An 11,001-nucleotide genomic window follows, 5' to 3' on the forward strand; every position below is an offset into this window, starting at 1 on the left:
TGGATTTTAATTATTTTATTTGGCCAGGATTAGCTTCCGTTCTCCCGTCCAATCAGATTCAAGAGTCGCCAGCGAGTTAAAATAGTTTATTATGATCACATGACTAAAAGCAGTTCCTTCATGGTTCTGAACGGGTCGCTTCACATTCATCTGGGTTCAGCTTCACAGTTTAATACGACCAAAAGTCTGTATGCCCCCCGGGGTTAAAACAGCAGCGTCTTCTTTGGGGGGGGGGGGTGACAGGAAGCGGCTCAGTCCAGTCCTTCCTGGTTCTCCAAGATCGGATCTGAGGACACAAATTAAATCAGCGGGACGGGACTTAAACCCCCCAATCAGAGAGACTCTCCTGGAGAAGACACACCTGTAGGGGGCGGGGCTACACACACGACAGGAAGACAGCTAAAGAACAGGTGGAACAAACATCCCTTCAAACTTTTGTTACCTGTCGCTGTGTCACCTGTCTGTGTCACCTGTCTGTGTCACCTGTCTGTGTCACCTGTCTGTGTCACCTGTCGTTACCTGTCTCTGTGTCACGTGTCTGTGTCACCTGTCGTTACCTGTCTCTGTGTCACCTGTCGGTACTTGTCGCTGTGTCACCTGTCGTTACCTGTCAGTGTGCTGCTGATGTTGGGGGGCGACACAATCAGCACGGCACTGCCAGACGATATCCCAGAATGCACCACGGGTGCCTCGACGGGGGAGGAACTCAGCTCCTGACACAGAGAATTCGATGTAATCTGATTACTTTCTTTCAGGAAAACAATTGTTCTTAAAGATTGAGATTAACTGACCATCGTCTCCTAATCTCAGAATACTAATACTTTAATTTTTTTATAAAACTGATTTCATGACCACAGAACTCATTTTTTTACATTCGCTTTAATCAAAATAATTTCTTTTTGATAAATTTCCTTTTTTTAAATCTTGTTTCATTTTCCTTTCAAAATAATGACAATCTCAGAACATTTATTTATTTTACTATTTAAATCATAACAGTGAATATTAATCCACTTTATTAGTATTAATATTAGTCTACTGGTGGTTTTCTGTCAAGCTGCACCAAAATAAAATTTGAAATTTTCTTTACATTAAAGAGACGAAAAAAAAAATCAGAATTTTACAACAAAAAATTTTACAAAAAGGAAAATAAACTTTTGGATGCAGCGCCTTTCAAATTAAAAGCACGTGTACAACCATCACATCGGACAAACGGCCACACGCTCGTACTTTGTCGCTGAAGCTGTCCGTCATTGGCTCCTGGGTTTCCGTGACGACGCCCTCCGACCCTTCCAGGAGACTCGTGGCTTCCAGCTGGTCGTCCTGGCCCCGCCCCTCCGTCTCCACCACCAGCTGCGATTGGGCGAGCGGGTCTGATGAGGCGGAGTCCGACGTGACCGTCTGGATGATGACGCCGTCGCTGGAGCAGAGTCCGTCCGTCTGAGGTGGGCGGGGCAGGGGGAGGAGTTAACCGCTGAGTAAACAAACATGGCCGCCAGGCATTGCTTTGTGAGGACTCACCGACAGGCTGTGGAGGATGATGTGTTCGTGGGAGGAGGGGGAGGAGCCTGTCGTTAGGGTGACTGTGCTGTTATTGGCTAAACTGAGCGGGAGGCCCTGATTGGACGCGGTCTGGATGTAGTAGGTCCCTGGGGTGCCGGTGGGCTGCAGGTGGAAGGACTGGACAGGAAACACAATGTTAAAGGATGCTAACCGCTGAGAGTTTATCGTCGCCGTGGAAACCATCTGAGCTCACAGGCAGGATCTCAAAGGTCTGCAGGGCGCCGGCGTTCAGCGTGATGGTCTCCGCGTCGCTGGCGGCGGCGACGGATGAATCTGAAGCTGACAGAGAAACGGGACAGACGTCAGCGGAAACACCGTGGTCGGCGTAGGGAGCGTGGCGCCGCCCCCCCGGCGAGGCTCACCCAGGTGCGTGAACTGCAGCGGGATTTGGACGGGAATCTGCAGCGCCGCCACGGAGCCGGAGGCGGGGCTCCCGCCGCTCTCCTCCAATCGGGTGAGCCGGATCTGCACCGAAGACGAGGAGGAGGAGGAGGGGCTTCCTGGTCCGGACGACGACTGCGACGCCACGAGCTCCTGGAGGCCGTTCAGGAGGACTGGAGAAGAAACGCGTTAGAAGGAGGAGAAGAAGAAAGAAACCAGGATGGAGGAGGGGGCGTGGCGCCGCACCGCTAAAGGGGATCTCCTTGTGATTGGCTACTTGTCTCTTGATGCTCCACCACTTAGATCGCAGCCACTGAGGTGACCGGACGCTGCTCCACCCACCGGCTAGCTCCTCCCACCGGATTTCATTCTCATCTTTCACCTCCAGCTCCGAGATCCTGAAACACGTGGTCACAGGTGGGCGTGGCTTACACACACACACACACACACACACACACCCACACACACACACCTGCGGATCAGGTTCAGGTCGTCGTCCTTCATCCACTCCGTTCCTCCGCTATGTTTCCAGTTCAGGTAGTTGAGCCACTTGGAGCGACACTGCTTCTCTGAGCGCGTGCGAACCTGGTCGGCCACCGTCGCCCAGGAAACGCCCCCGGTCACCGCCGACCCCGGCGTGACCCCCGCCATCTCGTACACCACCTCGGCCAGACGCCGCTCCTCGTCCTCGCTCCATTTACCTGTCGGCGGACGGGATTGGTTGTTTTTTTTAAAAACCGTTAGCGCCGCCTGGCACCCTGAGCGTCGTCTGTCAGGCTGACCCGTGTTGCAGGTGTCCTTCATCAGGCGGCAGCGGTCCTTCACCGAGGAGGCGCTGCGCCCCAGAGCGGCGCCGATGGTCGCCCAGTCGTTCCCGTGTTTCTGCCTCAGCCTGAAAACCAGAGTTTTAGGTTTTTAAAACATTTCCTGTCATTTTTTTTTAAACTTTAAAAATATTTTTTTGACTCACGATTTCAGCTTGTCGATCTCCTCCGGCGTGTACCTGTAAAGAAGCAGAGCGCCATTGGCCACGTGGAAGCTGCTAGCGTTCGTGCGGCGCCCGTCTGAACTCACTTGCCCACGTGGTTGCGGTTGTCGTACATCCTCAGGACGCGGCGGTAGACGGCGAACAGCGGCCGGTTCAGGCCCAGCGCCACCGAGCGGTAGAAGTCCTTCCTCTCCTCCTTCGACATCTCGAAGATGATCTCCGCCGGGTCGTCGATGCCCCGCCCCTGGAGGCGGAGACGCGAGTCAGACGCGTCACCGTGGAGACGCCGCGTGGCATTTACATCCCGTTAGCAACGCCGTTAGCGTACCTTCACGTAGCGATCGATGTTGCTGATCAGGATGTCGATCTCCTCTTTGGACCACATGCCCTGCTTCCACTTGTGACCTGGAGACAAGAGCGGTTACCAGGGGTTACCAGGGGTTACTAGAGGTTACTTGATTGGATTAATTTATCCCAAATTAACACGTTGAAGCAGAATCAACAGATGTAAAAATAGACTTAAAAATAAAAATAAAACTAAGACGAATAAAAGAATAGATTTACATTAGATGAAGAATATACTTTAAGTCTATACATTAAAGATGTACAATAAAGTGTGTGAGATTTTATGTTCATAAGCGTAACCAAACAACTACTAGAGGTCATAAAAGTTTAATAACTTTACATAAAAGTTGAATAAAAATAAAAGCAATAGAAGAAAATAAAATTGAATAAATGAATAAAAACAATTATAAATTTAAAAAAGACATTAAATCCTGGGATTATATTCAGGAGTCAGAATCATGACAAAAAAACCAACAAAAAACCAACTACGTCTCAGACTAGCGCCCCCTGCTGCTGTGGAGGGTCTCTGCCTCGTGTTGTGTTCAGGAGCAGCTGTTATGTCTGCTTTGTGTTTTGTGTGTGTGTGTGTGTGTGTGTGTGTGTGTGTGTGTGTGTGTGTCAGACCACCTTTGTTTGCCAGTGTGTCTTTATCTTCTTTGGTGGTGAACCAGGCCTGACTGACGGGCGACACCTCTGCTTTCTGATTGGGCGAGGGCGGCTCCTCCTCTTCCTCCTGCAGAATCTGAGCACAGAAACATCCGTCTGACCTTTAACCTTCACGCGGGCAGCAGAGGAACACGAGCGACGCACCTGAATCTGAGCCACGCCCTCCTCGGACAGGTCGGCGTCGGCCGTGGCCGTCATCGTCACCTCGAAGCCTTCGTCGCCCTCCGACACTGAGGCCAAACAGAAAGCGGTTAATCTCACCTGGAGCGTCATCGTGATGGGCGTGACCTTAGGGGTGTTTCACCTGGTAAGGTGACCACAGAGAAGTGGGGCGGAGCCACCGGGTCGTCCTGCTGGTCAGCAGACAGACGCAGCTTCTTCTGGAGCGGCTCGGAGTCCTCGTCTAGAAACACGTTCACACCAACGCCGGTTACAGTTATTGTTGTTTTTATGGAGTGAGAACATCAGGGGGGCGGGGGAGGACACCTTTGGAGGGGGAGCAGTGCAGGATGATGCTCCCGTCCCGGTCCTGGGTCAGCGTGACCGACTTGATGGTTTCTATCACCGAGTCTTTGTCCTCCTCCGCAGCCGAGCTCATCCTGATCCTGCTGATGGGGGGGGGGGAACACCTGATGACATCATTAGATTACATCATCAGGTCTGGAACGCATCGGGGTCGGACCCGGGTCACATTCTGGATCTGGTCTGTGCTGACCTGAGGTCAGATTGTTATTCTTCTAGAATAATGAGACCAATGTGATCCAGATTCTAGGACCAGGGTTCCTGGAGTCACGTGATCAGGGTCAGCCAATCAGGGGGCTGATAGTTCGTGGGTCTAGATGTGGGGAACATCCAGCTTGACAGAAACAACCCAACAGATTCCACTGGGAACCAGCAAACCAGCCGGGATTGACCATAATTAATGGAATGTGTTGTGTTTTGGTGTAAACTACGGAAGCCGAATTGAAGACTAGATCACATTTAAAGTTTTTATTCATTCTATAAACCCGTACTGGATTTATTTCCTGACATTTCCCCTCTTCATGTAGAGTCCGTTCGTTTTTGAACGGAGTCCGGTGTGGATTCACGTTAGCATCCCTGAGGCGGACAAAGACTGAACGACGGGAATCGGCGGGACTCCGGAAACAACGCAAACCGTCCCGGTGAAGAGCACTGGACGTTTTTAACGCTGCTCCCGGGAGGCGGACGGGGCCCGCCGGTGCTGAAGCTAACCGTCCGTAACGCGGCCAAAAGGCGACAAATCTCCGGCGCCATGTTCACAAGGTGAAGCTTGTGGCGTCCGTGCGGTTCTGACGGTGTTCCGGCTCTTTGCCGGGTCCTGTCCGCCAGGTGAGCCTCCGGTGAGCCGCCTCCGGCTCCCGCCGCCGAACACAAAGTGTATTTTACTGATGATTCGGTTACTTACTTCCTGTTTTCGGTCCGGGGACTTGTGAGTTACCAGGATGGAGGTAAATGCCAGGATGGAGGCTCGGCCGTCTGAGGGCCGGCGGGTTGCCAGGTCGGAGGATTATCAGGAAAATGGCAGAGCGTCCGATTCCACTTTTATCTTTAATCCAACGAGTTATAGTTCTCGTTTGTTAGTGATATCTGTAACTACAAGATAAACATAAAATAACAACGTATTGGTAACTATTTGAAGAAACCATGTAAATTGACAAAAAGAGTGTAATTCATCTTGTGAGATTTTTAGACATAATTTACAACACTCTTTGAAGGTGAATTATTAGCATTAGTACTAATGTTGAATCTAATTTTACATCTGATGCATGAGCGGTTGTTGAGAAATTTAAAATTGCGAGAAGGACCCTGAGATACAATTAAACTCTACTTGGAGAAACCATTTGCGTTTTCATGTGAATCTGGCAACCCTGCTGTTGTCTTGTGAAATGTGTCCGGATAACAACGAGTAAAGTTAAACGATTAATTTATTTAAATTACGTCATTTTCATTGTCAAACATTTTTTTTAAACTTACAAATTCATTTTTTAAGTTTTAATAAATATTATTAAAATGACACAATGTCGAGAATAAAGCGAGTAATGTGGAGACAACAATAGTTCCTCTGCTGTTTAGGTCGGAACATTTTCAGCGACGGACGAAACCTGCAAGCTGCTAAAATCCAAATCGTGTTTTGCAGCTGCTGTGGTTCAGACATGGGGGAGCAGCCGGTGAGAGTGTAAGTTTAACGTTTTAAATATTCAAAACGTGACTTTGGTGACGCTTCATCCGGTTACATGTGATTTGAATCTGGTTTTATTTTATTTACTGCTAACCGGAATGTTAAACAGAGTCTGGGTGAAACCAGAACGGAACCAATAGATCGACGGAAGTTATCGAATGTGAATGTGATCGATTTGATTGTTTCAGCTCGTAAATCGGAGGTTGGGAAATTCACTAAGAAATAATGGGAAGTTTGGAGTGAAATAAATAAACACAGGAAAGGGAAGAGAGGCTAACAGAACGTGGATCTAGTCTCTGATTGGTTCATCGGTTTAGATTCGGTTCCGGTGTGTTTAAAGGACCTCTCTGCTGAGTGAAGTGTGTTTTCTGCAGGTTGGTGTGTGGGGATGTTGGGGGCCGGCTGTCGGTTCTGTTCGGTCGGGTCCAGAGCATCCAGAAGAAGACGGGACAGTTTGACGTGAGTGTGACGTCACCGCTTCCGGTTGAATCCCACGGGACTTCCGGTGACGCTTTGCTCCTCTTCCAGCTGCTGCTGTGTGTCGGGGAGTTTTTCGGGACGACGCCTGAAGCGGCGGCGGACTGGGACCAGTACAGAACCGGCGCCAAGAAAGGTCCCACATCGAGACCCGCAGACGCCACCGCAAGGCATCATGGTTCCTCATCTGTGTTCTGTCCCTCCACAGCTCCCATCCACACCTACATCCTGGGCGCGGCCAGTCAGGAGACGGCGAAGAACTTCCCCGGCGCCGACGGCTGCGAGCTCGCCGCCAACATCACGTACCTGGGTAAAAAAACACGTCTAATTCTAAAGGTCGGGTTCCAGCGACGCGTCGACGCCACTCGTTGACCTTTTCCGCCCTCAGGTCGGCGGGGGGTGTTCACCGGCGCCTCGGGGTTACAGATCGCCTACGTCAGCGGCCGGGAGGCTGGGCAGGAGCCGGCCCCGCCCCACTGCTTCACGCCCACAGACGTGGCAGCGCTGCTGGCGCCGCTGACTGGCAGCAACAAATTCAGAGGCGTGGACGTCCTGCTGACGTCGCAGTGGCCCCAGGGGGTCTGTCGCTACGGAAACAAGCTGGTAAATGTCTCCCGCCTCCTCCGCCTTAACGCTAATGTAACCGCTAACCGTTTTTGACCCGCGACAGGAAGTGGACACGACGTCATGCGGCAGCGGCGCGGTGGCGAGCCTCGCCCAGCGGCTGAAGCCACGCTACCACTTTGCAGCGCTAGAGGGCGCTCACTACGAACGGCTGCCGTACAGGTACAGGAAGCCGTTGCCTAGCAACCTGAGGTACCGCCCTCCTGCGTCGGTGTGTGACGTGTCTGTCGCCGTAGGAACCACGCGGTCCTCCAGGAGAACGCCCGTCACGTCAGCCGCTTCATCGCCCTGGCAACCGTCAACAATGCCGCCAAGAAGAAGGTTTGTGTCGCGATGCTGAGGGTAGGCGGGATATATGCTCCGCCCACTAACGCCATCCCCTCCCCCGCAGTACCTGTACGCCTTCAACATCGTTCCCATGGCGACCATGGACCCGACAGAGCTGGTGAAGCAGCCGCCGGACGTGACTGAGAACCCGTACCGACGCCCTGCCCCCGATGAGACAGAGCGCTGGACGGCGAGCGGCGGCGCCGCCGGAGAGGAGGAGGTACCGGGCGGTGTCCCCGCGGTTCTGCACGTGCTTTTATTTTGAAAGTCCCCCACGGTGCTCCTTCCTGTTGTCGTTCCAGGAGCCCCCGCCTCAGTTCTTCTTCGACCTGAGCAAGAAGGAGGGCAGGGGGCCCCAGGGCCGCGGCCGGAGGAGGCCCCCGGACGGGGACGGGCGTCACCAGGGACAACCCAAGCAGCCGCGCCGGCATCGTGAGTCCGACCGCATCCGACACACATCCGACCATAACGCCTGTAAACCCTACCTGAAGCCGTTCTGTCTGCTCCCCAGCGCCCCCCCCGGGCCCTTGCTGGTTCTGCCTCGCCAGCCCCCAGGTGGAGAAGCACCTGGTGGTCAGCATCGGGTCACATGTGAGTTCGGGACCAATCGGGGTGCAGATCGCCGTCGGGGGGCGGGGTGACGATGTGCCGGCCTCTCGTTTCAGTGCTACCTGGCGCTGGCCAAGGGGGGGCTGACCCGGGACCACGTGCTGATCCTGCCCATCGGGCACTACCAGGCCGTCCCTGACCTGGGCCCCCAGGTGCTGGAGGAGGTGGACCGGTACAAGACGGCCCTCAGGGGCTTCTACCGGAGCCGGGGGGCCCGCTGCGTCCTGTTCGAGAGGAACTACCGGAGCCAGCACCTCCAGCTACAGGTGGGGGGGCCGCCGGCATATTATGCTCACAGGTACCCCCTGCTTCTCTCTCATTGGTGGGTTTGGGGTGTGTTGGCCCCGCCCAGGTGGTCCCGGTGCCGATGGACCGCTGCGCCACCGCCGACATCAAGGAGGCGTTCATGGTCCAGGCTCAGGAGCAGCAGATGGAGCTGATGGAGGTCCCTGAACACACCGACCTGAAGCAGGTGGACACACACACACACACACACACACACACACACACACACACACACACACACACACTGGAGCTGAGTCAGGTTAACGGTCAGGTGTGTGTGTGTTCAGATCGCCCCTCCTGGGACACCGTATTTCTACGTGGAGCTGGACTCAGGAGAGAAACTCTTCCACCGGATCAGAAAACACTTTCCTCTGCAGTTTGGAAGGTAAACCAACAAACAAACAAATAACAGAAAAAAACACACATACAGATAATGTGTGTGTGTGTGTGTGTGTGTGTGTGTGTGTGTGTGTGTGTGTGTGTGTAGGGAGGTTCTGGCCAGCGAGGCGGTCCTGAACATCCCGACTCGAGCCGACTGGAAGGAGTGTAAACAGAGCAGAGAGGAAGAGGAGGAGAACTGTAAACAACTGAGGGACGAGTTTCAGCCGTACGACTTTGCCCTGGAGGACTGACACACACACACACACACACACACACGTTTCCTTTTCCATCCTTTAGTTAGATGTTGGGAGAGACGGACGAGGTTTGATTCCAGTCTAATGAAGTTGCTTACCTTAGCTTAGCTTAGCTTAGTTTAGCTTAGCGTAGCATGAAGCCTGGTGTCTTCAGATGTGCTGATTGGCTCCTGACGTCTAGTCGCCTCCCAGATGTTTTATTCTTTATTTTTATATTTGACTTGAATCAGCAGAAAACAATTTTTAAAACTTTAAGCTTCAGTTTAAAGTTTTTATTTGTCTTTATTTTTGTTTTTTCAGTGTTTTTGTGAAATAAAACCTCTCACAATAAAAGCCCATGACTCTAGAAAACATTTATATACAACATTCAACAACATTTTCTGTTCTTATTTCGAGGCCTTAAACAGAGTTCTTCTTTCATAAACGATCCATTAAACTCGGGTTCACATTTCTTGTTGTCTTTTTGTTTATTCACTCAGTTATAGATAAAAATATTACATTTATATTTGTGTTCAACAGATTTAATTGAGAATTCACTGATGTTTAATTTACAAAAAGAGCTCACTCCCTAAAATTCTAGTTGTGTGTCTTTTAAGAAGTGTGATTGAATGATTTTACTTAAATCTTTTTCAAATGCTCTAAAAAAAACAGCAATAATATTAAAATATTAGAATTTCATTAAAAACAGGTTTTGATGGTTCAAAAATAACTACATTATAATTTTCGTATATTTATTGGTGCCGTTCTGTCTTTTGATCACTAGAGGGTGACGTCATCCACCTTAACTTAAAAAAAAGTGACTCAGTTGTCAAGTTTTACTGTGGTTTAACTTTAATACAGAGTTTTCCTGCGGGACATGAACGCCCCACACCAGATGAAGGTTTGAGCAGCTGCTGTTAAATTTCCTTCGTCCTTCAGGCAGTGAACGCACCATTCACTCTGATCTGTAATGCATTTGCATTAATTATGTATTTAAAGAACGATGTGATGAATTTTATTATTTATTTGTTGTTTACACCTTCATCCAGCTGCTGTTGTTTACTGGGGTTCTGATGCCGACGGGTTCAGGAAGAAAATCATGTTTTCTTTCTCCTGTGGGAAGCTGTTCATTATCATTTAGCCTCATTAGCCGCTGTTAGCTGCTACACACCTGCGCATTCTTCTTGTTTCTTTTTTTTAGCATCTGACCTGCGATTTAAATCATCTTGAGGTTCAGGCTTTAAAGGATCCTCCTGGTACTGACGTCTCCGGGTTCCTCCCTGATGCCTTCAAGTACGTATGGAAAACACATTTATGTTCCACCCTAAGATCCTCCTCCACCCGTTACCTTGATGATGAGCACCAGCGCACATGTCACCAAACACTTTCGGGGGTCAAAGGTCAGCGGAGATGACTTTAAAGTGGGTTTTTTACGAGGCGCTTTGAGCAGAATTTACGTTAGCTGAGCGGTTTACACATGTGTTAGCATATTAATGCTCCTCTGTGGCTCATTTGATCATTTATCCTTTTTTTGCTAACGGTTTGTGCCGAGTCATTCTTAAGCTAATAGCCGTTGCTACATCTAGCTAACGTCAGCTGCGTATCCATTATGTTTAGCTAACTATTTCAGGCCGTAACTCATTTATTACTTAAATGTAATTTATGATATATAATGTATAGCTGTATCCATGGTAACCGTGGTAGAACAGTCGAACCTAGCATGAGTGGATTATAGATGCTAATGACGGAACACTGAAGCGGCATCCACCCGTTAGCGCCCACACAGGATTCTAACGACTCCTGATCGGATTACGTTGACGTTTTTCCGGCCGTTGGTTGACGGTTGTGTTCAGGTAGGAGCTAAAGGTCGTCTCTGAATCATCTGATCGCTACTGATCACTTTTGAGATTATTTCATATGGTTTC

General features: G+C 50.5%; 2 protein-coding genes across 5 annotated transcripts; one reads left to right on the forward strand and one right to left on the reverse strand.

Moving 5' to 3' along the window:
- Positions 1-52: 52 nt before the first annotated feature.
- dmtf1 (cyclin D binding myb-like transcription factor 1) lies at positions 53-5,464 on the reverse strand. Of its 3 annotated transcripts, none has more exons than XM_068306961.1 (17): positions 5,367-5,464; positions 4,427-4,548; positions 4,245-4,343; positions 4,085-4,170; positions 3,902-4,016; positions 3,258-3,334; positions 3,016-3,173; positions 2,912-2,944; positions 2,724-2,833; positions 2,414-2,642; positions 2,188-2,339; positions 1,923-2,114; positions 1,754-1,839; positions 1,519-1,677; positions 1,228-1,437; positions 608-713; positions 53-286 (listed from the first exon to the last, which is right to left on the reverse strand). In XM_068306961.1, the coding sequence occupies exons 2-17, from the start codon at positions 4,536-4,538 to the stop codon at positions 252-254; spliced, it is 1,959 nt and encodes a 652-aa protein (XP_068163062.1). In that variant the 5' UTR covers positions 4,539-4,548; positions 5,367-5,464; the 3' UTR covers positions 53-251. The 3 variants fall into 3 exon arrangements, with proteins under 3 accessions (XP_068163062.1, XP_068163061.1, XP_068163063.1); XM_068306960.1 differs by having other exon boundaries at positions 4,427-4,569; positions 5,367-5,462; XM_068306962.1 differs by having other exon boundaries at positions 4,427-4,545; positions 5,367-5,439.
- On the forward strand, positions 4,545-9,430 carry cwf19l1 (CWF19 like cell cycle control factor 1). 2 transcript variants are annotated; one of them, XM_068306963.1, is made up of 15 exons: positions 4,545-5,290; positions 6,035-6,137; positions 6,515-6,599; positions 6,669-6,753; positions 6,826-6,927; positions 7,006-7,220; positions 7,288-7,403; positions 7,478-7,562; positions 7,633-7,788; positions 7,871-8,000; positions 8,080-8,159; positions 8,234-8,443; positions 8,530-8,649; positions 8,750-8,847; positions 8,950-9,430. In XM_068306963.1, the coding sequence occupies exons 2-15, from the start codon at positions 6,115-6,117 to the stop codon at positions 9,092-9,094; spliced, it is 1,650 nt and encodes a 549-aa protein (XP_068163064.1). In that variant the 5' UTR covers positions 4,545-5,290; positions 6,035-6,114; the 3' UTR covers positions 9,095-9,430. The 2 variants fall into 2 exon arrangements, with proteins under 2 accessions (XP_068163064.1, XP_068163065.1); XM_068306964.1 differs by having other exon boundaries at positions 6,099-6,137.
- Positions 9,431-11,001: the final 1,571 nt, after the last annotated feature.

This window comes from Antennarius striatus, chromosome 22 (genome assembly GCF_040054535.1).
Source record: "Antennarius striatus isolate MH-2024 chromosome 22, ASM4005453v1, whole genome shotgun sequence".
NCBI lineage: Eukaryota > Metazoa > Chordata > Actinopteri > Lophiiformes > Antennariidae > Antennarius > Antennarius striatus.

Bases quoted from the DNA above. Each gene is read 5' to 3' on its own strand.
- cwf19l1 (XM_068306963.1), top strand. From the start codon at position 6,115: ATGGGGGAGCAGCCGGTGAGAGT. The intron at 7,221-7,287 runs GTAAATGTCTCC...GACCCGCGACAG, and splicing joins GTCGCTACGGAAACAAGCTG to GAAGTGGACACGACGTCATG. The intron at 8,001-8,079 runs GTGAGTCCGACC...TCTGCTCCCCAG, and splicing joins CAAGCAGCCGCGCCGGCATC to CGCCCCCCCCGGGCCCTTGC.
- dmtf1 (XM_068306961.1), bottom strand. From the start codon at position 4,538: ATGAGCTCGGCTGCGGAGGAGGACAAAGACTCGGTGATAGAAACCATC. The intron at 2,340-2,413 runs GTGTGTGTGTGT...CACGTGTTTCAG, and splicing joins GACCTGAACCTGATCCGCAG to GATCTCGGAGCTGGAGGTGA. The intron at 1,840-1,922 runs GTGAGCCTCGCC...TTTCTCTGTCAG, and splicing joins GCTGCAGTTCACGCACCTGG to CTTCAGATTCATCCGTCGCC.